A 27,682-nucleotide genomic window follows, 5' to 3' on the forward strand; every position below is an offset into this window, starting at 1 on the left:
TGAAATAATAAAAAGTGGATAGGGTACGGAGGCTATGTATCGGAAGAGATATCATTGTGATCATCACGAATAAAATGAAAATCGAAATCAGCGCGTGCGGGGAAAAGGATGCGCCTTTCGCTCGAGTCCTCAAACCAAGCGTGCTGCGCATGCGCGCCTTGTTTGTTATTGTCCCTGTTGTGTAACCCAATCCCCGTATCCCCGTAAGGGTTAGACGACGCACAGTGGCGCCTTGGGCCAAAAAACGTGCAATAAATCACTTTTTCGACTTTGTCCTAGAAAGTTGTGACCCATACCAATCGACAGGTAATTGATCCACTATTACAAATATGTAACCCTTTTTCAAATCAAAAAATTTTTGTAAAAGATATGAATTTTCAAAGTTGAACAATTTTTCACTTAAAAAAAACACACCGTTTTTAGGTAATTTTTCGCACTTCCGGGGGGTTTTTCTTAAAAACTAGGTACCGAATCGCTTTGCTTCTTTTTTCCACGGATTGGTGTGTTAGTTAAGAGTAAAAAAAGTAAAACATATTGCAGTTTGCCATGCGCATCTCTTAGTTATGAGTTATTTGCGAAACGTCCATTTTTTCCATATTTTTCAACTTTGATGGAAAATAAAAAAAAACTATTTAATACTATTTTTTTTATACTTCCGTAAAACGTTATTTGGACTTTCTTCTTGATATTACGAAAGTTGTAGCTGCGTCCGCCTGCGTCCGCGGTTTTAAGAGCCAAAAAAGGGAAAAAAGTCATGGTCCCAGAAATTGCATATTTCGCAACCTTGTGAAAGATTTGTCCAAAACATGGTTTTAAAGTCCTGAAAATTTTATATGATGTTCAACAGCTCGATATAAGAAATTTTAGTCCTACCACTTTTGGAAAAACTCGCTAGTTTAGCGGGAAAACAGCTATAAATAGCTAAAATACGGAAGGCCGTAACTTCTAAACTACAGAAGCAACAGACTTGTGCTGTATCTCGTTTGAAAGGTTTTTAAAAAAGCTTTAAGCGCCTCCTATATCTAGTATGTGTAAATGTAATATTGAAAAAGATATGCACAAAACAATTTTTTTTTAATTTTTTTTGTTTAGCTTTTTTTATTTTTCTTAAAAACGGCTCTAACGATTTTCTTTAAAACTCTAAACTGTATAGCCCTTGAGATTCCTTAAATTTTGGTATATATCATGTTACTGTAAAAAATCACGTTTAAAAGTTATTCAGAAACGAAAATAGCCACTTTTGCCAGCTCAAAACAACTTACGCTGCCAAAGCATTGAATTTAGTATGTGCGAATCCAAACTGTATTCTAGGGTCATGGAATCACAACCTTGTCACAGAGTTAGAATCTTGTAATTATAGTCCAGAAATGTTAAGTCTATTGGATTTACCAAGTTTACCAAATTGTGACCATTATTTCAAAAAACATGAAATATAAAAATTTTTATTTTTAAAAAAAAACTTTAATTTTTTTTTTTTTTGTTTTTTTAGTTTTTAAAAATTAAAACATAAAAAAATAAACTAAACAAAACGTAATTTAAAAAAAAAAAAAAATTTTTTTTTAAAATTCCAATTTTTTATTTATTTTTTTTTAATAAGTTTTAAAAATTACAACATGAAAAAAGAAACTAAAAAAAACAAAAACTTTTTAAAAAAAGTTTTTTTTTGTCGGAAAAAAATGGATTTGTTTTTAAATTCTGACTTTGCCGATTTGTAAGTACGCCTCTGCCACGCCCACTCCCTGTCTCAAGCAATAATTTGAAAGGTGGATCAATTATCTATCATTTGCCGTTTACAAAATTCAATTATCTTCACTGGTTCAAAAGTTATGATTTATTACCAAAAAAAAGTCAAAAGGCGCCACTGTGCGACGAGAACCCCGCTTTAAAATTGTTTCGACTGAGTCGCTGCTGATGACGATTTTTTGAAAACAGAGAATGTTTTGTCGTCGTCGCTAAATGTGGCGGAACTTGCAGCTTCCAATGGCAAGGCATCGCATTTATCATCATTAAAGGCGGCCCGGCACACGCACATCGATGTCGATCGAATATCCTGGCCCGAGATCCTTTCACTTTTGTGCCAAAGGCTTGTGGCCACTGCGGGTCGCAGCTGCTCTCGCTCTATTTGTTTGGAAATTAAATTTGACATGCAAACATTTTCACATTTTCCCCTTTTTTCGGTTGGGGGTGTCCCGGGTCCTGCGAAAGGATTTCGATTTCGCTGGCTTCTCAATTCAAATTCGAGCTGTCGCCGCCTGTGACTTCCTTGTAACACGATACTCGGAGTGAAAGTAATTTGCGACAAATTTCCACATTTTCCATTTCCATTGGCACTCACCCCACATAAGTGAAAGCCATGCAAATGCCTTAACAGATGTTTTTCGACTTGGAAAATGGATTTCGTCTGGCTATGCGGCAAACGCCGACGAAAATTTGTTAGCTAAAAATGTTAACAAGCGAAATTAATGAGCCCTGCAACATGAGCAAGAAAATATTATTTACGTTTCCATTTTCCTGCAATTCTTCTTTTTCAGAGCAAAAAGTTATTAGTTTAGATGTTTAGCCAAGATATGTGTTAAGTGAATAATTATGGGGTTGCAAGGAGAGGGAGTGGCTGTGATTCGAGCGAACGAAATTATAAATCAAAACGTTGGCAATAAAGAATAATAATAATAATGAATGCAATTAGCAAAACTGACTTGAAATTTAGTAGGCAAATAAACCTTTGCCATTGAAACCGTAAAATACTTTATTCTTGATTTATAATTTCTTTTCACTATTTTGCATAAATATATATTAATAATGTATATTCTTGCAATTTTAATATAACAAAGATCTATATCCACCTTTTTAAGTTGACACTGTATTTAAATCCAGTACCTGCATATATGAAAATTTATTCATCTGACAATCATTCATTTATTTATATGGATCGTATCAACCTGTCTGCATGAAATTGCACTTTCCTGCTCAATAATAACAATAATCTCCAGAATAATAGCCTTGAAAGATGTTCCATTTAGGAACCCGCACAAACACTTTCCCATGCAAATTCGCCTTAAGGTGATTTTGCATAAGATTGAGCTGGAAAACAACCCTAAGAAGTCTGGGAACATTTTGTGGGACCCAACGGATGAGGCAATGGCAATCCCACCTGCGAATGCATGGAAAATTGCAAAAGCAGGTAGTCAAAATGCGAGGACAACTTTCACTAGATTGCCTTCCACTTGAACGGAGATTGCTCTAAGGAGTACGGAAAAGGACCGAAAGGATCCGAAACTCATTTCGCATTATCCTATTGATGAGCACTCATTATTATTTATTATTTCTCCTCTTTGAATATGCAGCAAGGTGAGTTCTGGGACGTGGGAATGTAAACAAGTCGCCTGTCTTGGGGGAGTTTTCTTCTGATTTTGTGTTATTTTTTTGCAAAGGATTTAGCTCAATGGTGAGCTCCCAGCACTTGCTGGGCCTTCCATAAATTAAACGAAATTTAATTGTATTTCAAAGAAAATAAAAACCCAGGAAGGGGACTGCCGCCACCCTTCCTCAAAGATGATTCCCATCTTTTTGAAGTTTTTGGTTCCCATTTCATTCTACCCAAACGGATATTGAACCAATGATTTTATTCGATTGTCTGGGGCAGTCGGTCAATGCTGCAACTGGGAAATGGAAAACACGGAAGTGAACGAGTACATAAATCAAATGATGCCCAATTGTCGAGGATGAAAGAAAAATGCAGGTGTCCTGGCGGCATTATAAATGCCTAATATATTGGGTTCGGAAATCGGCAAATTGATCGTCAAAGGTTGTCAAAATAAATCAAATAAATGCTAAAAGCTAAAATGCCTTTAATATATTGTATTGCTTCTTTTGATGATATATTTTTGTTTTGTCTTTATATTTAAGTTCAAATAACTTCAGTGTTTATCAGACTTGCCTGAAAGACATTAATCCAGGCTCTTGGAGCATTCAACTATCTGAAACTCAGCTGGCTGTCTTTGTACTCGTAATATGCACAAACATTTTGCCCCACATTAGTCATGGTAATTGCCAGCAATAATTGCAATAACAATTAGTACAATTATTGCAATTTACTTGGCTCGTCTATGTGTGTGTGTGCCTTGGCGTATATAAGTCTGCGTAATTTTCAATTTGCAAAAACCAAACTCATTATTATTTGCACACTTTTTAAAATCGAAATAAACGCGGCAAACTATTTGAATTTCATTACAATTCCCTCTCGCACTGTGCCGTCTAAATAAATTTGAAATATTTCCATTTCGCTTTGTTAGTTGCCTGAGTTTTTCGCACTTTTTTCCCCATACAACACGCAATAATTTCTCCCCTCTTCCACTGCCACAAATTTCCATATCTTTATGCAAAAAAAAAAGAAAGAAACTCGTTGCACTTCATAAATTTTTTAACTGGCTGTGGCAGCAGAACCCCCTAATTAGCTTTACAGTTTTACTGGGGATGCGTGCCACAGTCAAACCGTCTAAAAAAAATAAAACAAAGAGGCAAAAACCGAAAAAAAACACAATGCGAAAAATCATTGAAAAATGCTTTCAACTTTGCCGCTGCTGAAATGTGGCAGCCAAAGATCAAAGTCAAGGATCAGAAATCTCGGCTCTGTTCTTGTCTTGTTATGATGATTTCTTCGGCTGTCTTCTCATCGTCTCAGTTAGCCAATCCATCCGTCCATCCATCCAGCCAATCCATCCATCCAATCCATTCATAATAATGCGAAAATCGGCAACAAAAGTTAAGAAAATCAAAAGCGGCTGCGAAAAGGAACCAAGAGGGGGTAAAGGAAAAAAATTTGCTCAGCTTGAAACAAAAGCCGCTAAACAAGTCCGTTTTGAGGCCCCTGCACCACTTGCTGATCCTCTGACAGCGTTAAACGAGCTACGGAAAAAAAATTTTTCTGTGCTTTTAGTTGACATTCATCTCGGACTCAGTCACACAGTTCGAGTTCCAGAACAAATCTCAGGCTGTCTCGTAGTTCGATTTGAAAACAAATTGACATTGAAATTGTTAAAAAAAAATGAAGAAATGCCACTCGACTGAAAGATAAAGCAGCAAGATGGTCGTGGCTGTAAATATACTCTTGGTTTTATTTATAAAATATATATATATACAGAAAGATTGGTATATATTGCATATTCAAATTAATAAAAGAATGGTGAACGTATACCAATGTATTAGCTTAGTTTTTAGTATGTAAGTTCCCAAAATGTTATGATAAGTTAATGCTAATATTATAATTAAATTCGTACAATGATTTTAGAAGTTATGAGTCTTTATTACTCCTTTAAGGAAATATTTACAAAAACTTTTGTTCAGAGCCTTTCGTTTATTTTTTACATATGAAAATTAAAACGATTTAATTACCTCCCTAAAGCTTACGATCATTTCTGGCAAAGATTAGCAATTAGTACGAGCTTAAAACCCAGTTATCCCGGATAATGTAAGCTTATGAGTGAAAAAAATATTTTTAAATGGTAGCAACAATCAAAAAATGTACGCAAATAAGCCAAAGTTGTAATTTTTCAATTGAATGAACAGCGGCAAAAACAATTGCATTTTCGTTGTAGAACGCACGCATATTCGCAGTCAGGGTTAAATTACCAACGAGTTGGCGGGGGAGGGGGGATGGGTAATTAGCATGCATTGCGATTAACATATAATTAATTGTAGGTAGAATACAAAAAAAAACAGAAAACTGCAGCAACGGCAACAAATTATATTTCCCTGCAAATTGCTACAAAAACAAGAGAGCTTGCAGCCAGAACTACAACAAATAATTATCAGCGACGGCATCTAAGCGGCGATCGCATGCAAAATACATTCCCTGGGTGCAAAATATCGCAGAGAACACGAAAAGAGCGCGAAAGGTGAACGGGGATCGTCGGCAGATTAAATACCCCTAATGGGCAATAAAAGTGTCAGGAAATTTTCGAACTTGGATTATTTTACTGACTTAAATTTGCAGCTATTAAAAATAGGTCAAGTTAAAAAAATATTTAGGCAAAATAATTATATTTAATTTTTTTAAAACTAATTAAAATTTATTAAGACAAATATTTGTTTACAACCAAACACTTTGATAAAGCCTTGGATACCCGTCCATAAATATAGGGTATTTCAGATAGCAACAGGTGCAATGCATTGCGCACTAATTAGTTGCACAACAGACCGAAAAAACAACAAAAGATACGCAAATATTTGTTGCTGTTTCTGCTGCCTTCATAACTGAGCCGAACTGAACTGAGCTTTTGTAATTGAGACTTGGACTTGGAAAAGGCAGCGATGTCGATGCAGCATTTGTCTGCAGGCGCATAACAGTTTGTCTCGGCAAAAGTTCAATTAACGCATATTCATAGAGAAATACTACCAGATAAAGAGCGTTATGGGGGCGGGGGGACCGAGGGAGACAAACCACTTAAGTGCTCAAACAGGCCAGAACGTCTGCGAATCGAAAGACTGAGGCAACGAACCTCCGCTGGCATCTTCGTTGGAGAGGAGGAGAGGGGGTGATCATAGCTGGAGCAAGCAATTGCTTTCCAGCACTGTGGCATATGCAAATTTCACTATAAATCAGCGGAATTCTATCGATTCAATGCCATATTTCTCCCTCTCCAGCTGTGATCGCGAAATGAAGTTCTCAACAGCAATCGGGCCAAAAGCGTTCAATTAGCTGACCCCGGGGGGTGCCACTAGCCACCAGTTCGGGCAGGCCAAAATGCACTGAGAAAATGTTCGTTATTTAACTGAAATCATAAAAACAGCCTTAAACTACTGTTTTCTGATTTTTTTATCGAACTTCAACCGAATGATATGGTAATTATAATGCAAAAATATTAATTTCTATGGTTTCATAATGCAAAATTATTAATTTCTATGGTTTCATAATTTTTATTACTTTTTTCATTAATTTTCAAATTTACATATTTTTTTTACAATCTTTTAAGGTTTTAAACTTATCAAACATTTCAATGCATGTTAAAATACGAAAATATATATTTATTTTGGTTTATTCTCAGTGGATTTTCATTCCCCTAGTTTCTCGTTTTTTTCGTTTTCCATATATTTTTGTCATTCTATATTGGCCAGCAACTTGCATTTATATTTGTTTTATGGCATCCTAAAGGTGGCACCCCTTCATCCTACTTGTCTAGGGGCCGCACTTTACCTGGGGTAATTAGCAAATGTTTAATTATAGTTCACAATTCGCTAGTTGCTCCTTCTTTTAAGCCTCGGCTCTGGGTTCTTTGGCTTAACTAATTGCTCTTGGTGACTTGACTTGACTTGCTGAGCAACTGAGTGAGTTGTTGTTGCTGCTGCCGGGGAACTGACACAATTGCCTGTCAATTGTAATTAGTTTTGCTTTTTGAACACTGCATGAATGTGGATAAGAAGAGGTAAGGACTGAGAAGTCAAGTGCAGTTATCCAGAAGTTGGTCTTTGGGTTTGAGATTTTCCGAAGAAAATATGGTTATAACAGGGGATTTTCAAAATGCGGAAAGAATTTGTCTTGATTTTTCAGGAAATTTCAGAAAGCCATCTGGCGTTGAGTAGACAAATTAAATCTAAGGGCGAGTTTTCATATAATTGGACCAGCCTTGATATTTATCTGATTAGAATTATTGAAGGGTAGAAATATATTTCCCTAGCCAATTTTACAATGCTTGGCAAAATTGATCTCTAAATATATCAAATAAAAACACCTCTTAACGAGGTAAAAAACTAGTGACGATCGCACCTTCAACATACAAAAGTTCTGATATCAACATTTGTGACGAAAAATTATTACACTCGTCATTAAATAGACTTTCTAATATTTTCTCATTCGGCCCGCCCTAGCACTCTATTCCAGCCTTTTTCCCTTTACAGGCATTTTCTATTGCAGCGTGCCGAATGAGAAAATATTAGAAAGTCTATTTAATGACGAGTGTAATCATTTTTCGTCACAAATGTTGATATCAGAACTTTTGTATGTTGAAGGTGCGATCGTCACTAGTTTTTTACCTCGTTAAGAGGTGTTTTTATTTGATATCAGAAGTTTTTGTTTGTTTATATTTGCTCTCATAGGAGCTGGTATATACATTTAAATTTAAATTGGTCAATCATAATTTGTAAACCATTGTATTTAAACAAATTAAGTTAAAAACCGTTTAAGTATTTCAAAATACCTTTTAAACGAGGTATAGCACATGTCTGTAGCTTCAGTAGTGTAGAACTTACAAACTAACGAAATTTAGCTATTTCTAGCTTTTTTTCCGCTAAAGCAGCGGGTTTTTCCAAAAGTCGTAGAACAAAAGATTCCTATATGGAACTCTTAAGTGCAAATTTACTGATTCCATGACCCTAAAATACAGTTCGGATACCCTCACACAAAATTCAATACTCAGGAAGCTTTAGTTGTTCGAGCTGGCAAAAGTGGCTATTTTCGTATAAAAATAACTTTTAAACGTGACTTTTTACAGTAATGTGTTATATACCAAAATTTAAGGAATCTCAAGGGCTATACAGTTTAAGGTTTTAAAGAAAATCGTTAGAGCCGTTTTTGAGAAAAATAAAAAAAAGCTAAAAAAAAGTTTTAAAAAATTGTCTTTTGTTCATATCTTTTTAATTATTACATTTACACAAATTGCATATAGAAGGCGTTTATAGCATTTAAAAATACCTTTCAAACGAGATGCAGCACAAGCCTGTAGCTTTAGTAGTATAGAAGTTACGGCTTTCCGAATTTTAGCTATTTATAGCTGTTTTCCCGCTAAACTAGCGGGTTTTTCCAAAAGTGGTAGAACAAAAGTTTTTTATATCGATGTGATGAACGTCATATCAAATTTTCAGAACTTAAAAAACATATTTTGGACAAGTGGACAAGTGGACAAACTGACAAACAGAAATTAATTTTCATTTTGGGAAGAAGAAGAAAATCTTATTTTGGCTATAACTTTTGAACGGAGAGTCGGATTTTGACAAATGATCCCTCATTCGACGGGTATTTTCAAGAGGAATACAACTAAAACATTGCGAGGGGGCATTTATCCCCACCGGCCCCAACAGCTCCAAATTTCGAAATTTTCAATTTTTCACTTTCACCGCTCTCTCTCCCAAGCCAATTGATTTTCTTAAAGTCTTGGTATGCAATCCTTTAAGTTATTGCAATACCTTTCGATCGGACTATCACAGCAGATTTTCAATTTTGCGGCTATATAATAGTAGTCGCCTTCGCACACTCTCCTGGTGCGCTTCGTCACTACATGGACTGCCGTCCATAGTGATTAGTAAAAATATATATTTACTAAAAAATCAATCAAATCAAATTCTAGTACCAACTTGACCCAGAACCATCATCTAAATATAAATGAATCTCAAAAGACCCACCACAATACATTAATTGAATTTAATTTGTTATTTATTATTTACCGTTTGCCAGAGAGCAAGCACCTTAAGAAAGTTTTTATTATCCGGCAGCCAAAACAACCGATTCTTTTATTCAAGACTATTTTTAACTTGCTTGACTTCTTTACGGAGCTTGTCTGCCGCTTGTCTACGGTTGCAATTGAGGTGCAAAAAATAAAAAAGCGAAACAGTTAATAACTTTTTATAGCCACAACAAAAGCGAGTGCCGTGAATTGGACAAGTTTTTCCCGGCGACCAGGCGGCCACAATGATTCACCAGCCAAGCCAGCAAAGTCCACAATGAAGCGATCTCGTGACAGACAATTGCCGACAGTTGCAGCGACATCTAGCGGCGGCTGCCAAAGTGTTAAATAACAATTACTACTTTGTGAAGTTGTTTTTGTCATTGGTAAATGTTTATGATTGCCAGCTCAGAGATCGCACAAGGAGCTAAACAGCGAAGGGAGCTAATTAGTCGAGCGGACTAAGGCGGGGGCAAAATACGAGTATAGAAAAAACAAAATATATATATATCGAAAAGGGAACCAACGCAAGGGTTTACCAAAACTAATTTCAGATATGCATCGGCCGATGTTGCTGCCACGGCTGCTGCAGCACGCCCTCCATTGTGGCCAAGAGGTCGCTTCTGTTGGACGATCCCGGCCGAAGCCGAAAGAGCAGAATAGCCTCAACCTGAACCTGCCCGGCTCTTTCGGCTTGAATTAAAACCAATCACAGCAACATGCAAAAAGAATCTGCAGCAACATGTTGCTCGTGTGCATGTACATACAGCTGGGGTCAACGCAATAGCACTTATGTCTGAGGTCCTCGTAACTTATGTAAAATCGTTAGAAAAAAGAAGACTTTAAAGTTTACATATTAAAATCTGTTATATATAAATTTAATTTTCGATATCTTTTGAAATGAGCTATGATTTAAATTTATATGATTTCGATGGTATCTTTTAATCATTTTGGCATGCTAATTTAGTAGAATAATTAAGGAAATATTTGGCTCATAATAATATACTATTAGTATGCAAACAAGTCTTATACTTGATCAAAATTTAAGTTTTAAAAATAAGTTCATTAACAAATATACATTTTTTTATTCCAAACAACAATAATAGAAAAGACAAAATTGGTTTCAACTTTTTATATACTACTTTTGATTCCTAGTATTGTGCCTGCACCTGTTGATATATAGAGAGAGGATCTCTTTTGGCTCAGCGTAAAAGTTATATACAAAAGTAATATTCGTCATAATCATAATGATAGGCTTTCAGAGCTGCAGCAGCAGCAGCCGCCATGGCAGTTGATTATGATGATGACTCGCGTCCTTCTTTCGCAGGCACAGCAGCAACAACTCACAAAGTAGCCGCATAAGAAGGGGGGGCTTGGGGGGCTCAGAGGAAGGGGGAGGGGGCCAAGTGGCTGGGGGAGGCACTACGGCAATTCCAAGTCGTCAGTCTTACGTACGACGTCCGCACGATCCATGCAAATTAAATGAAACGTACGAAAGGCGCAAGCAGCAAAAAAGTTCCCATGACTTTGGCAATGGATGATCGGTTCAGGTTCGCGTTGGGGAATGGAGTGTGGGGATGGAAAGGGGCTTGTAAGGGGGATAGTGGCTGTGACTGTGGCAACTTGCAGATCGGGCTGCAGTCGGGCACAGGTCCAACCTGCGGTCTCGTTGTACATTGTACGCTCCTTTAGCTGCGCCTCATTTTCCCATTCATCCCATTCAATTCACTTGCGTTGTTGCCGGGCACCAAAAAAAAGGTATGAAATAAAAAATTACGCTTTTTGTAAACTTTCAGTTTGAGTATTACAAAGTGTGGACTTCGATATTTAACTTATATCTCTGCTTATAAATATTTTTCATATTAAGCACAGTTTTCGCTCGCATGCTAACTAAAAGTATTTAGTTTTAAACATAGAAAACGTGTGGGAATTTAGAGTTTATTGTTCTGATATTTTTATCTTGCTATTTTCACTTCGAAATTGTGATTTACAATAAAAATAAAATAATAATTATTTAACCAAAAAATTATTATGTTAGCTACAATTATTTTCTGTGAAATGTTTGTTGATTTAGCTGATTTTAGTTGGTTAGTTGATTTAAATGTTCTTCCTGTTCAAATTTAGGTGTCATAGTTCCTTTTGGAACTAACATTCGTATATTATTCGTATTAATGGCCACTCCTTGTAAAAATTAAAAATAATAAGAAATATTTATTCCTGATAAAGTAAAACTAAATGATAACAATTATTGTAAAATGTAGGGACATTATTTTTTTGAGTGTCTAAAAAGCTCAAATTTGCTGATATTCCTAATCACAAAATATTATATTGGTAAGGGCAATTGGTAATGTTAATTGTGAACTTTTGTCATCGATTTCTTGGTATTTTGATTATTGATTTTGGAAATTGATTAATTCAGTATTTTTCTCAGAAATATTTAAGTGCTGGCTAGAATTTGGTCTATCACTTTGAGTGATAAGGTTTTTGGAATTAATGACTAAGGGAAATATGCTTGAAAAAAAGTTCATAAATGTTTAATACTAATACAAATTTCATTTTTTTCCACACTAAAAACCATTGATAAATTTTGTAGACAGTTGGTAAACAGTCGAACTGGCGCTCACCTTCTATACAAAGTGTGGTCAAAACACTTAACCGAAAAGAAAACGAAAACAGCGCCGAGGACGACTGACTCGAACGTCAACTTGAAAATGTGTTGAAAAGTAATAAAAATGTTGGCACAATTTTATAACCGCAAGAGCGTCAGATGAGCACAACTTTTGCACCAGGACAGGGACTGGCGTTAAACTGGACTCATAAAAGTCGGCGTCATGGGGAGAGTGAATAGTGTAGAGTGGCGCAAAGACTTTGAACAGAAGACTCTTCTTCGGCGCCTGCTAAAGACTAAATATATTTGACTTTAGTCTAAAGACTCTGAAGGTCAGTCGTCACAGGGAGTGAGAGCGGTTTGAAAGGAGTTTGCCGACAGGGGAGTGTTTGGCTCCCTGAATGAGATTTCCTGAATTATGAATTCAAAATTAATACCGGGAACTGTCTAAGCAATCGCTACCGAAGACCCAGCTCCTTGTGGCGACCATTAATCTTTCCCGTAGCTGGCAAATTGTTTTGTGTTTCGCTCTACAACTCAGGTAGGTCCTGTTTTTGGCTCCGAAATCTTTGGGTTCCTGGTCTTCTTGGCCTCGTTCGAAACTCAATTTGCCAGCTAACTGTAAAAGAGGTTGCCGTCTAACGCCTCCCGGCCGAAAGGAACTTGGTTAATTGTGTTCCCAGGAAACTCCAGCCAGGCCACAAAGCTAATTTGCCTACGAAATGTAGTCGGGATCTCTGGGCAAAGTCAATTAATTTTGCCACAGGGAAGAACAGTGGTTTCGGGGTCTATAAAACCAATCTTAATATTTTAAGATATTCCTTTGAAGCTTAGCTTTTTAAAATAAAATATATTTCTAATGATAGTTAACTGAATATTGTATAATAAATACATGGAGAGTGGGTGAATATTAAATCGAATTAAGATTAAAAATAAACGGACATATTTGGAATAAGTTTTTAGACAGAAACTCCAATGGTTCTTTTTCTATAAAAATAAGTCAGTCCTTTTCGACCACTTAATTTTGATATAATTTCATAATTCCCCCAAACACTTTGTAAGAAAAATGTAAAAGGACTCAATTATCATGCCCCAACCACTGTGGCCCCGACAATAATTTGACCCAAAACTCTCTCACCCTTTCTCTCCCGGGACACGGATAATTTGAGCACATTTTCAGAGAACAACATATCCGCTGACCCGCGGGATCCGCGACTCCCTTTAATGGGTCTGCAATTTTCATATGACAAGCCAGGCGAGATTCTCGGGCAATTTGAATCCGCAGATCCTCGGAGACCCGAAGACTTTAAATTATGATTAAGTATGATCATCTGGTACTCTCACATGGCCCCATGGCTTATACATATGCTGAGCAATAATAAAAAGCGGAAATGCTAATGATAGGGTTTCGCAGTTCGAACATTGAGTGAGCAGGGAGTTCCTCCAGTCCTCCCTCGAACATATCCTTTCTGGCCGAAATAAACTAAAACTCACGTTCCACACTCAAAAATGAAACAAATTTATAGTTCTTATTCCTTTGTCTCTGCGCCTGCTGCTCGCCAGGCTCTTTGAAATTATTATTTATGCATATAATTTGACCAGCTGCCTTTTTTTCGGGTTTTCTGCGGAAAGAGACGCGTCGACGTCGACGGATTTTTATGAGGAGCCCGACCCTCTCCGCCAAAACGTAGGCAAATTTCCCTCGCCGCCACAAAACCGAAATAAAATATCACGTCTCAACTTTATTATGGCTAATTGGAGGTGAAGTTTGCGGCGGTGCAAATTAAATCGCTGACTTTGCGAGCCCACGAGGCGTATGAGTTACGATGCGCTCAGTTCGCTGGAAATTCAGCGGCTTGCGTTCTGAAGAAGGCGCCAGGATGCAGGCCTCCCTTCCCGGGCTGCATTGCTCAATTCAAACAGAACGTAGCACAAATTTACCATTTTTTATGGTAAACATATTGAAGGGGCCCTGCGTTCGGTTCTGTTCAGTTCGATTGGGTTCCTCCGGCGACTGGCCATTGGCCAGCAATCAAACTAAGTTAACTGCCCGAACGTGCCTGAACGGCTTTCGTATTCGAACGGAATCGAATGCAATTTTATTAAAATTTTTAAATGCCATGCAAAGAGGGTGAATTCGTGCCGGGCTTAGGGCTTTCCCAAGGGAGGTTTTTAGACAGGAAACATCTTCAAGCTTGGCAATTACTGACTTGCTTCTTTCTTATCATAAGAAATACGTTCCTTATTTATTAGAATAGAATCCTAAAAAATAATAACGGTTAAATACTTTACAACTTATTAAACATTTTAGTTACGGTCATCTGAGAGTTGTATAATTATTACCTAACAATTGGGAACTTAGTTTATCCCCAACAGACTTAACCCACAATTACCATAATTGTACATTTTATTACCCATTGACATAACAAACTCCTGCCCAAAAACGATCGGCTCCCACACACATAAATTTAAGTTCAAAAAATTATTATCTGCACCCATCGAAACATATTTGTTTAAGTTCAGCCCAAAAAGACGCAGCCCAAAAAAACGCAAAAACAAAAATCGAAGTTAAGCCAAAGACAAAAGAGGCTTTCCCACCAAACAAATTCCCAGGGCCCTATGCCTAAGCATGCATAATTTTAATTTATTTGTAGCAGCAGCAGCAACAACAGCCAAAACCAAAACAGCACAGACAACTGGCCAACTAATAAAAGTAAAAAGCAAGGCCTGAACAGTCCAAAATGAAGCAAAGCAGCCAGCAAAATACTGAAGCTGGGGCCAAGGAATATTTATGGAAATACCTTCGGGGCGGAGCTCCCGAATTGCGAAAACGTTGATCAAATTTTGCCAGATAAGCGACGACGACGAAGACGAGCGTGGATGATGATGGTGATGGTTATGGTTGTGGTCCAAAAGCCGGAGCTTTGCGATGTGAGCGTGACTGAAGCATATTGCAGTTGGTCCAGGCTTAAGCAGGTTCAAAAGTCAATTTATTGAAATTAAGGAAATTGTGATGGGGTAATGGAAATCTGAATGGAGGCTTAACACTTTAAATTGTAATTTACTATTTAGTGATCTCTATTAGGTGCTCTCCAAAGAACAAACCAATCATATATTAGATATATTTGTCCTTACACTGTGAATATGCTTAGCCCACTTTTTTTAAACACTCACTGATAAAAAACAAAATATTAGTTCCTTTACAGAATGCATGGTCATACTGTGCTTCACATGCTATTTGGGCCCACTTGAATTACCATTTATACATGACTTGGTCCCACTAAAACAATCGTCCTTAATGATTTTAAAGCTACATTTTATAAAATTAGTTAAATTAAAAAATAAATAGTTAAATTTAATAAGCTTATAAATTTATTTCGTGACTCACGCACCCATCTCGAACCCATCAAGCTCATATGCATGTCGAGGTCTCCGAGTCATCAGCCAAAGGAGTAGGAGTTCGCCGGCGGAAGGGGGAGGGCCGGAGGAGGCTGCGGCGGCTTCAACTCTGCGGCTGCCTTACAACGTCATCAGTTTTCGAAGGCGTTGCCAAAGAGCAACCGCCGCGGCGACTGTGGGAACTGATATTGCATGCTGCACACATACAACTCACCGCGAGAGCGCTACGTACTTCGTATAGGCATGGGCTATAGTATAGTACGTAGTAACTCCCCTCTGAACCGATATCGTGCCTCTGAAATCTGCATTCGGGCCTCGAACTCGTTTGCATTTCTTATTTGCAGCGGCCGCGTAGTCAGCCCTCGTCAGATTGGCTGGCGTAATCTGTTTTAACTTGGCTCGAACGAACTCAAACTCAAAACCCGAACTCGGCCTGGATGGATATGGCTATGGCTGTGGATGTGGATGTGCCTGCCCTCCCTTCTCAGTTTTGACGGTAGTCGTGCTTTGGTTATAAAAATTGAAGCCGCCATTAAATTCTGACAGTTGTCAGCTCTCGCGGTTTCGGTTTCTGTTTCGGTTTCGGTCCCGCACTCAAGTTAAGTAGTTAGGAGGGAGCCGGGATCGGTCGAATCGGGCCTAATGGCTGCTGTACTTGGCCAAATGGCTGATGATCGCCCTGGCCAGGGATTTGGTTATATGGCAATGATCTGGCCAAGGAGCCGCAGAACGTTTCTCCCAGCAATTTGCAACTCCAAATGCCTAACTGGGCATTTAGCCGGTAATAGTTCCGCAGCCTAATGGCCTAATGGGATAACGAATTGAACTTTAATGCCCAAGCCCCAGCCCATCGAAATTGTCTACTACGCTCAGGAAAAGCTTTCTGAATGCGGAATCTCCGCAATAAATTATATTTGATTGATGATTCTGATAGGCGGTCGCCGGGTCTATTTTAATATAATTAATAAATCATCAGTTCAGTTCACAGGGTGATCGCTTATAGCTTATGGCGATATTGATAGTACAAGTTTAAATTTATGCAAGGAAATTATCAATCTTAATGGTTTCGTTTAACTAAAGAACTAGCTTTTGCAGTTCAGTTGCCTAAGCTCTAATTAGTGTAGTGGATTTATTTGATTTCCTATTATAATATTGATAATATTACCATTTAAAGTCGCAAAAAAATTTATTGCACAGAGAAAAAAACGGAACAATATGGAACTGATATTGTTTCATATCAATTTTTGTCATAACGAAATGGTATGATTTCATATCAATATGGTACAAAATCATATGTTCGAAAATATCATTTTGATATGAAAACAGATAGGCCGAAATTGATATGAAAAAATACCCGATGGATGATTATTTTTGGTATTTTTTTTCTCTGTGTGGTAATTTTCAATGATACATTTTGTTAATATTTGTTCAATTACTAAATATAATATTGAAGGAATAATATTGACAAAAGATATTTAAATGTTTTTTTCAATGATTAAAAGAAAATTTATTTTATTGTTTTGTAACATCGATTTAAAAATATGCAAAAATGGTTAAAAATCAGTTCAAAAGTGAGTTATTTTAAATACCTTCAGCTTTTTAGCGATACATGACTTACAGCTGCCACCTCTTTTGTGAGCTTTTCAGGTAGCAATCAGAGCTATCAGTCAACTGGCTGCAGCCTGATGAGTTCAAATTGCTACTGCACTCGCCCCGGACAACAACTCATCTTCATTTATCACTTTCAATAATAATCAAAAGCCATCAAAAGCGCTGAATGAAACCGAAAAAAGGCGTCAAAGTCAGAGGCCTCCGAGGGATCCGGACAATAGCGATATCTGACAGACTGCAATCAAGGTGGAGCGAACAAAAGATGCTGGCGAAGAATTCCCGGCCGATGGGGTTATTAAAAAAGAATTTGCATAAAAGACAAACCGGGGCACGAGTTCTCCAAAGCACAAACCACAAGGATTAAGCAATAAATAACCGAGAGAGCGGAGAACGAAGTGGTTAATTTTCTATGAAATTATATTCAAATTAGTTTGATGTTGCCGTCCCGTCTCCGCAAAGGCAAAGGCAAAGTCTCAAAACTGTTGTACAAATGGCATAATTATGGGATAGACACAAAGCACTTTGAGATCACTTCGAGGGCACTTGAAATTATGCTAAAACGCCAAACGGGGAGGAGGTGTGACCGAGATGGTGGCACAGGTACAGGAACGGTCTTTCGACAGAGGCTTGACTGTGGCCCCGCTCATCAATTATCCACGTGCTTACAGAGGCTGGCAATTTGTTAGATGTCTTGGCGGTGGGTTGGCCCAGAAGCGGCGAGGGGTATTCGCTTTTGACACCTCTGACGTGATTATAACACTTTTATGGTTGGTTATTAATGATATTCATATTCAATAGAAGCAGGAAGGAGAGGAATGCTCTTACGGTTAGGGGATATTAATGTATCTATAGCAGCGGTCGGCAGCGCCCTATTAAGTGAGCATAGGGTTTTGTTCTGCCGCCGCGCTGCTCGCACATGTATAACGTAGAACAGCGGTCTGCACACACACATCGATGAGCTGCCCAGTGCAAATTACTCACACAAATATAAAAGAAAATGTCAACGTATGTGTGTGCCGACCGCTGATCTATAGGTCAAGGAATATATATATTTACCAATTTTTAATTCTTTCTGCAACAAATTTTATTTAAAAAATTAAAAAGCTATATTTTTCATTTGTATTTCTTATGTTAATATTTAAATTATTTTCATTATGGAGTAAAAATCCGAATATATTACGCAAATCAAAATTCCATAATAAAGGTATTCCCAGTCTCATTTCTTAATTAATTAGAGCATATTACCCTAAAGGCTTTATGCCGATTTACATAATTCCAACAAAAAGCATAATTTAATTGCTCGACATGCGATTTCGTTTCCTGAGCAGTGGGGCCATGTAAATTTCCGCAGACCGAGACATTTATCAGGCGAGCAGATATTCAAAACTTGACCACGGAATATTTATTCATTCCGGTTTCCTACCAACCAACACGTCAAGTGGCGATGGCCTAAACCAACAAAAATATTCTTATATCTACGAATATTGCGTGCAGACAACAGACGATTTTGTGAAAAGCAAACTGAAAGACACAAAAAACTGAGGGAAAAAAAGGGAAACAGAAGTCGACGATTGGCTGATGAGAGGGCGCTGCGATGATGTTAATGTTGCGCCTGATGATGATGTTTAAGAGGCCGGGACTCCGGTTCTCCAGTTCCTCGGGATTCGACGGACTGCTGCGGAGGCGGGTGCGGATGTGCAGTGCAGCTAACGTGTCTGCTGATGAGGCTAATGATATGAAAATGAGTCCAGGCAAAGCCAGATGACACGAAAGTGTGAGCGAGCAGCCATGGCATACAGCATAATCATTTCATTTTATGAATGAAATAAAGGCCGCATAATAAATCAAAAGACACACACGTTGCCAAAACGGAGCTGAGAGGTGAATCAAAAAACGAATCAGACTTAAAACGAAGCGTGATCGGGACAGGAAATGGAAATGAGCTTGCATTATCAAAAAACAGCGAGGGGTTTTCGAAGGATGCGCCTCAGAAGCAGTTGAAAATCAATAGGGAAAAGGGAAGTATAGAACGAAAAGTCACGTTATAAGAAAGGGGGTATTTAAATACAACGAAGTTGACAATAACAAAAGATGAATTATGGTTTTCTTAATTCTAAAATCAATCTGACTGGTTGATTTAATTATAATAATTATTATAATATAAAAACTATTAAAAAACTAAAAAATAAATGTATTGCGTTTATCATAACCAGGGTTCGGAAAGCAATACATATGTATAGTAGCTACATACAAATTTCTAACGCACAGTAATAAAAAAAATGTGAAGTATTTTATTTAAATAAAACACACGAGAAAAATACATGTATTTTATGATTCATAACTAAAGAAAAAAATTGCCATATATCTTAGTAAACTTTTTAGCCTCCCCTCGTTTCTTACTGCAGCTGCCAAAATAATCATAAAACATCAAACTTACCGCCAGAATTTTGCATGTGGTTGCCGATGTTGCTGTCGTCATCATCATCATCATCGATGTCGTCAATTGTTGCTGTTGGCGCCTGCAATGTTGCTGATGTTGTCGCTGCTGCAGGGCACATTGTTGTTGTTGCTGCTGCTGCTGCAGTTGCTGATGCAGTTGTCGCTGGTGTCGGTGTTGCTGTTGCCATTGTTGCCTCGGGCAGGGCATCATTTTGCTGTAATGCGACTAATGAGGCGGCAAAATTGACGTGTTGCTGCGGCGTGAAGCTAAAGACCGATGTTGCTGCCACTGATTGAGTTGTTGGCTCGCTTTTAATTGTTGCTGCCGGCTGTTGTTGTTGCTGCTGCTGTTGCTGCCAGTACTCGGCGGCAATCAAATGCTGCAGACTGTGCGTAGGCAAATGCTGGCCAAACAGATTGCTCAGATGTTGCAGCGGCGAACTGCTGGCCACATGTTGCTGCAGGAGCTGCTGTTGCAGCAGCAACTGCTGCTGCTGATGATGATGATGTTGCTGCTGCTGCTGCGTCGGATGATGATGCGGATGATGATAGAGCAGTGTGGATGCTGCAACGCTTTCGGTGGCCTCGCCATTGATTTTATATTTCGATGTTGTTGTCGGCGTTGACATTGTTAGTGCTTCCGCTGCGGACAGCTGTCGCTGGTTGTTGCTGTTGTTGTTGCTGCTGCGGCTGTTGCTGCTGCAATTGTTGCTATCCCGATTTGTATTGCAATGGCTTTTGTATTCAAGTAACATGCCGTTGTTGCTAGCAACACGCTGCTGCTGCTGCTGCCGTTGCTGAAGTTGCTGCTGATAATAGTTTGCTAGCAACAATGGCATAATCAGTGTTTACGGCTATATGTGCCAACAGCAGCAACAGCATAGAGCACATAGGTAATCACTCCCGGGCGCAGATAGCAGTTGAGTCCGAGTTCTCGAAAAACACCTCGGGAACCTTGATTAGAGCCGATAGCCGCAAGTTGGTCAAGTGGACATGGGCTGGTCTGTAATTAGCCAAAGAAGATTAATTAGCCATAAAGGGTGTGTCGTGGGGGCGAGCGAGCATGGGAGTGCCATAAATTATATCAAAGCAATTGTCATGGTAATAAATATATTTTTTAAAGAAATATTTTCGAGCCAAAGGAAATTCTGGGCAAGCCAAAAGCCGCAACAATTAGAAATTCAAAGAGCTCAAATCGCATTTTCAGCTTAGAAGACGAGCTGGAAAGAAAATTCACTTGTATTTATGCAAACTCATCACTCCGCACGCAAAGTATGATGGACATGTGAACCTGTTTATCTGCAGGTTGAAAGCCCCAGTCGAGCTTCTTCTTTTCCTCGCTTCTTTTTTGTCATTTTAATTAGTTCAATTTCGGTTTATGTTATTTTGGTTAAATCTGCTCATTGCCTTGAAATTTCACTCGGCGACAACAGCAATAAGATGACGTGGCCGAAAATTAAAATCCAAAAATGCCAATTCATTCTTACTTTTGTTTAGCTTATCAGCCAACTGCAGATGGGGGGATGAAGGTGACCCAAGTCTGTCAACGGTAGCGGGCAATCGAACTGAATATTCATAATCGCCAGCCGAAGAAAATAGTTATAAACCCTACACTACTAGACAATATGCTATCAATTCTTAAGTATTACAGGTAAATGATATAGGTATCAAAATGGATGTTCTAATACAAATTACTTTAGGACTCCGTAATTTTTACTATTATATAAGTTTATATTATATAGAATTACATTTATAACAATTTTTGACCACAAATATCATTAAATGTATTTTCTCTATATTAATTCTAAGTCTCTTTCTAAAATCCTCTTGCCAAGAATGGGAATAATATTTAAAAAATTTAAATAAATAGTGAACAAAGGGCTCAAAATGAAATTAACTTTTAAATATTTATATTTTTTATTTTCAAAGTCCAGGTCAAACTAAAAATAGCGGATTTTAAGAATATATTTAACCATAAATAAATTTGTTCTCAGTGCAACTATTGATATTTACAAGCTCCCCAGCGCTTTCGGCGCATTAAACTCCCCAACTTCAAAATAGATACTCGCACAGACTCCGATCTCGGCATCGTAATTACAAGTCATCTACCTGATGTTTTTGACCATTTAAGCCACAAACGCAGAAGCAGACAGAGTTGAATAGACGGAACAGTAGCCAAGTTAGGGGGCGGGGGCAATCGTATAAAAATAAAATAATAATCAGACAATAAACACCGACAGAAACAAATTTCCATTCATGTATAGGGCTTAAACACGCATAATTGCTAATGCCATTTAAATGTGCGGACAGAAGAGAACACTTTGTTAAGCCCAAGTCATGTTCTTTTATTGAAGTAGAAAGAGTTATTTCAGTTCCCGATCACGATCCCGATCTAGATCCGAGTGCAGCGGAATGCTACCCATTGTTAAATATTTACCAACATTTAACCCTATAAGCGTATTACGAAACTTATTTTGGTGCTAAATGGGAACAAACTGTTCGTCCAGACGGTTTACAGTTTAATCAGGGGAAACCTTAGTCAAAGAGATGTTATTTAGGTTTATATGCCGTCATATAATTAAATATAATTTTTTTAAATATTATAGCATTTAGAAGGCATTATAGAGGGAAATTATTGTGAAATTATTAATGTATAAGTTGAAGGGTACAAATAACCAAAACTTGATTATTTTTAAGTGATATATTTTTTTCCTTCAGGAGATTAATATAATAAAAATCTATTCAATATAGGAAAGTACCTTTGTATATTTTAACTATAACAGCAGAGCTTTGTGTTTTTTTTAAATATCATAAATATTTAATACGAAAAAAATATAGAAACTACTTAGTTCAAATTTACATTAATTCTAGTTTCGCAAAGCCCATATTTTGGTAACACACGATCCATAGTTTTATGTAAATATTGATAGGCTGCGTGGAACAGGTCTGCCCCGACATATGGATATGATATGAATATGACCTTTAGTCAAGTGTGACAATGCCTTGGCACTCATTACGGGTGAGTCTAAAATATTTCATGCGAATACCTATTTTCGCTTTCCCAGCTAATCAATTTCAGCGGAAGGCTTAAGGTAGTCAGAAATATGTAGATAAATTCATATAAAAAATTGACAATTAATAGAAGTATATTTTTAACTTGTGGACTTAAAATGCTAATAGAAGTTTAGTTGCAAGTCCATAAATATTAAGGGAATTTACAAAATTAATTACATTTAATGCATAACCAAATAGAAGAGGTCTCCCATCGATTTCTGTCACCCCTCATAATATCGAAGGGGGTCTGAATTTTTCATATTTATGAATAATGGGGCGCCATTCGTTAAGTGCCAAAGGGAGATTTCCTGCGGCTCAAGTCGACTTAGCTCTGCTCCACAAAAACAAGAAATAGACTTCATAATATTAAATACTAAATGAAACAATTTGTGACTTACCAACTAAGACAAATTAACCCACATGCAGCTCAATATTAATTAGCAACACTTTACTGATTGCCTTGTCGTCGGAGCCCCAAATTCGTAATTCTAAACAAATTATTTGTCTTTCTATCTAGACATCATCGCTTCCCCTTTTGGCACTTGCCTTTGACTCATTTCCATTTCGCGGTATCACCGGGCCCTATCTTGATAACCGTCTGTGTTTGTTAACTAGCCAGGTCTTACTGTAATTGACTAATGAATGCCATTCATTGTTCCTGCTTTTTCAACTTGTGACAAATTTTATTTATTATTACTTTGGTTTTGTTCTTGTGTCATGCTCAATTGTTATTGTTTAGTGGCAGGCGGGTTCTCAAGAACAGACGTCGATCTAATGGCGACCACGAGGTACTAACTGATCGATTTATATAAGAAGCACTTAAGTGAGGAAGCGGAAAAGGTCAATAAAGGGGAAGCACAGAAGTTGAGCTAAGTCAAGATCCATAAAAGGGAAAATGATTCTTGGAACTGTGATATTTGGCTTATATTGTCACATTGTTTTCAATCTTTTAGATAAGGATAAGATACAATGAACGTCGTATAAGACTTTTTGAATCGGTCTCCTCATAACCATAAGAAAATGTATCTCCAAAAAAATGTATCTCATAGAACTGTGATAATCTTTATTAAATGATCTAAGAAATGCCCTCGTAATAATATTATTAGGGTCATCATTGTTATCATAGAAAAATATTGTGACTACATCAATGTTACCTATATTCTTATTAATACAAAATCATTAAAATATATGAAAACAAATAAAACATTAATGTTCCTATTTTAAAATATCGACTGTATAGCCCTCAGCCCCGTCAAATCGTTCACCCTTAAAACCAATTGGCACTTGAGGCAAGTACTATCGCACCGGACCTTACCTAACCCAAAACATCGAAAACGAAAAGTCCGAAACCGGTACGAACCGATTTCCAAGATTGCGAAATGTGAAACGTGTTAAACGAAACAAGCCCCCAATGAACTTTGCACGGACTAAACATCAGCCCATATTTCGAGATTCTATTGTTTACCCCCGGTGAAAGAATTACGAGTTCCTAGAACCGTGGCACTTAGCTCATAGAATTGAATTTAAGTGAGGAGTGAAGTGAGCTGAAGTGGCGAGCGCAATAAACGAAATCAGGTGAATTTAATAAACTCTAATCGCGAGCCTTCAACTTATTTGTTAATTTTGCAAATTATATTTTATTGGATCGTTGGTATCGCGTTTCCGCATGGTGAGAATGGAGCGGAGAGGTGAAGGCGATGCAGGATCCTTTTGACAAAATTGGCTTATCAACCGCAAAGAAATCAATAACTCTTATCAACAATCCACTGAGTCGATTTCGGTCGCCAAGTCTTATGTGCAGTCTTTACGACAATAGTGATTCATATTTAAATTATATATGAAAATTATCGGCTTGATAAGATTTCAATCAACTGTTATCTGACTTTGTTATTTAAAAAGATGACAAACTAGACTATTTTTGAAAAAAAAAATAATAATAATAAATTCAATGATTCTTAAAGATTCAATAAAAATTTAGAATAGTGTATAATTTAATTTTAGAATTTCTATAGAAAAATTTCTATTCATTTTAAAGAGATAAAATATTTTTTAAAACTCTCCTACTTTCTTACATGCCTTAAGAATTTTAATTGGTATTCCCAAATTCAGAGCATCCAATTGTCAGCGTCGTGGACTTTCCCACCAAATCGATACCCCTTCAATTGATTAGTTTTTCGAGACTTGGGCAAGTGCCATTGTCGATCACGTCGACGATGATATGCAAAGTGCTGAGTTATGAGTGGAGGTTCTGGGCATGACACAGGTTCTTTGCTGACTTTATCTCACCTCAGCTCAACCTCACCTGCCGGGGGTGTCTTATCAGGCCAGAGCAAACAAATTGAACTCATTTTTCTTTTTAAACAACAGCTTCGACGCAATTGTCGACACGGGTCGACATAGATATAGATACTTCAGTAAGTCCCAACTCGTCTTGGTCTTCTTGGCCTGGTCTGGTCGGGCTTAATCAGTTCAGTTCGGTCGGTCGGTCGGTCTGAGGAGCACCGAATATGGTAAATGGGGAAAACGCAGTCGAGATAATGCTACGCCAAGAACGAAAAGGAAGGAGCAGGTTGCATTTTTCCATTCCATTTTTATCTAATTAGGCTAAGCAGCCAACGCCACAAACGTTGGACAAATATTTATTATTGTACTGTAAAAATAATCAATCACTCGATCGTTACAGCAAATGGTAATGGTTGGTATCTGTATCTGTACGACTGTATCTATATACGCCGGCCAGATAACGGCATTTGAATAAGAAGAAAAACAAACTAAAAGAGTCCAAGAAAAAGGAAATGCAGCTCCAACTTGTCCAGAGGCACTTGAACTCAAAACTGCGGCGCACCACAAGTGTTATGCTAATAAAACATATCGAGGCGATCGGCTTATCAATAAGGCAACATAATACACGTACGTGTATTGATATAGATATATACATTAAACAAATCGAATGGTGGCGCGGTACAATATTTAAAGTGTAAATCGATCGGTTTTTCTTACACCTTATTTGCTGTATTTATTTCAATTTCAATATTATTTATCGCCTGACGACGGTTCACCCCAACGATATTGCGAAAGGTACCTGAAGTTACTGGTGCTACGGGCGCCCCACTTCAACTTTTGTAGAGTAAACTTTACTGCAGGTTCTGTTTACCTCCAGGCGGAGACTCAAGGCGTCTTACGAGCACAAAAAATAAAACATTAATTAAACAACATATCCACTGCTCAAATGGTATACATTTCCTTTACCTTCGTTTGCTTTCAATAACCTTGTGACTTTCAATCTGTGCCCAAAATAGTTGCAAAAGAAAACCCATATTCCTGATAATCGAACTCAATTTACCATTGGGGGAGGGGGGAAACCCCTTAAACAAAAGCCAAGCAACATAAATTCAAGAATGTTTCATTTATTAAAGGTTGTTAAAGATTACAGATTAGGATTGTGAAATTCCACACTGTTTTGATTAATTGAGTGATTCATGATTAGGGTCCAGGTGGCCTGGGGAAGTCTTATCAAAAACTTTTTGGGATGTCAATTGGCTTACAATTGATAACCATATTCAATATTTTTAGAAAAAACAGTCACCCATTAAAAAAAGAATTTAATGGGTGACTGTTTAGAAAAAAAGAACTAGGCGATGTACTTAAAATCCATATAAAACTAAACACTGTTAGATGGAATTCTCTAAAAAAAAGAAGAGATCATTTAAAAATTTCTGATCAGATAGTTTGCTTTACCGAATTGTTATACGGCACAAAAAAGTTCTTCGATCCATTTAGCATAGGTTGGATTTTTGGAAACACAAACAACTAAAATGTATTAAGGATACTGGGGATTTCTAAAAATTTGTATGTTTTAAATGAGGCATGTCAAAATGTATATTTTCCTAGTTAGTATTTTACTTGATATTTTCGAACATATACAATGTAAGTTAAAAATAAAAAAATAATAATTTTTGGCTCAAACATATAATTAATAAAAATGTAAATAATTTCTTAAGCGGAATTTAGTTATTCCTTATTGACTTACAATATAATTCGGATGAAGTTTACCTTTATCGTGAAGTTGATCAAACAAACTCAAGCTTTACATATAATAAAATTCATGTCGATCAAGTGAATGGCTTGTAATTAGTATTCACTTTTCTTTATCTGCACAAGGGAAGACACTTTTTTTCAACTATAAACCATTAGTTTTTCAACAATTCCGATAATTCCGCAAGCGGAATTTGCGTCTCATTCGCAGCGCGCCTCGATTTGCACAAATGCCGTCGTCAAAACGCAAAAACTTCTTCACAAAAGAGATCGGGTGGTGAAAAATCGCGACGCGAAAAGAGAGCGATGAGAACGAGGGGATATTTTATAAGGGGTTCTTCGAATCGTAGCGGATCGTATCGGATGGTAGCGGTATAGTATCGGTATCACATGGGATCTCGCGAGGACAAAAGTTGCAAAAAGTCCGGGGAGCGCGCGCACTTGAGCTACAACCACTGAACGCTGAACTCAACTGAGGCGAGCTCGCTGAAAAGTATCTTAAAGATGCGCAACAGATCGGCAACTTTAACGGCAGCGAACTGCAACAAGTTTTTGCCAAATCCATAAAAACAAAAGGCAAATAAACAAACGGCAGTGCACTCAAACAATTGCAATGCAAAGGTGTCTCTGTATTCGTATCTGCTGTATCTGTATCTCAGTGTGAATGTATCTTTGTATCTGATGCAGGTAGCTGAACACACAGATACACCTGCTTGCAACATTGCAATTGTGGGAGCAGATAAAAGAGTAAGCTCTCTCAAACTTTGATAAGTGAGGGTTTTTTGTAATATAATAACAAAATCCAATGAAAAACCCCCTACACCGCTGCAATTCTCTCGCTTTTCCTTCTCTGAAAATGTACCTCAAAAATATCTCTCTCTTTGCGCTCTCCCCACTCACACAACTGCGAAAAGCTGCGATCGCTCTCTTAGGTTCCACAAAAAGCTGTACCCATAGGCGAAAAAGAGACAACTAATCCCACTTACTAATTAACTACCCACACTTTTACGTTATTCAAATTTAGTGGCCCGCCATCTCGCTCACTCCTGCATGCTCCCTTGCTTTATTTAAATTTATGATTATCGCCTTATTGTGTGTGTGC

At 37.5% G+C, this 27,682-nt stretch overlaps 1 protein-coding gene across 1 annotated transcript in view; it reads right to left on the minus strand.

Annotated features, from left to right (window-relative positions):
* Positions 1-27,020, minus strand: part of nub (nubbin) — a 46,427-nt gene extending 19,407 nt beyond the window's left edge. The window contains exons 1-2 of the mRNA XM_017157279.3: positions 26,599-27,020; positions 19,490-20,494 (exon numbers count right to left, since the gene is read on the minus strand). Of these exons, the coding sequence (XP_017012768.2) occupies positions 19,490-20,330 (841 nt within the window). The 5' untranslated portion in view covers positions 20,331-20,494; positions 26,599-27,020. The remainder of the gene's footprint in view (positions 1-19,489; positions 20,495-26,598) is intronic.
* Positions 27,021-27,682: the final 662 nt, after the last annotated feature.

This window comes from Drosophila takahashii, chromosome 2L, assembly GCF_030179915.1.
Source record: "Drosophila takahashii strain IR98-3 E-12201 chromosome 2L, DtakHiC1v2, whole genome shotgun sequence".
Lineage (NCBI taxonomy): Eukaryota > Metazoa > Arthropoda > Insecta > Diptera > Drosophilidae > Drosophila > Drosophila takahashii.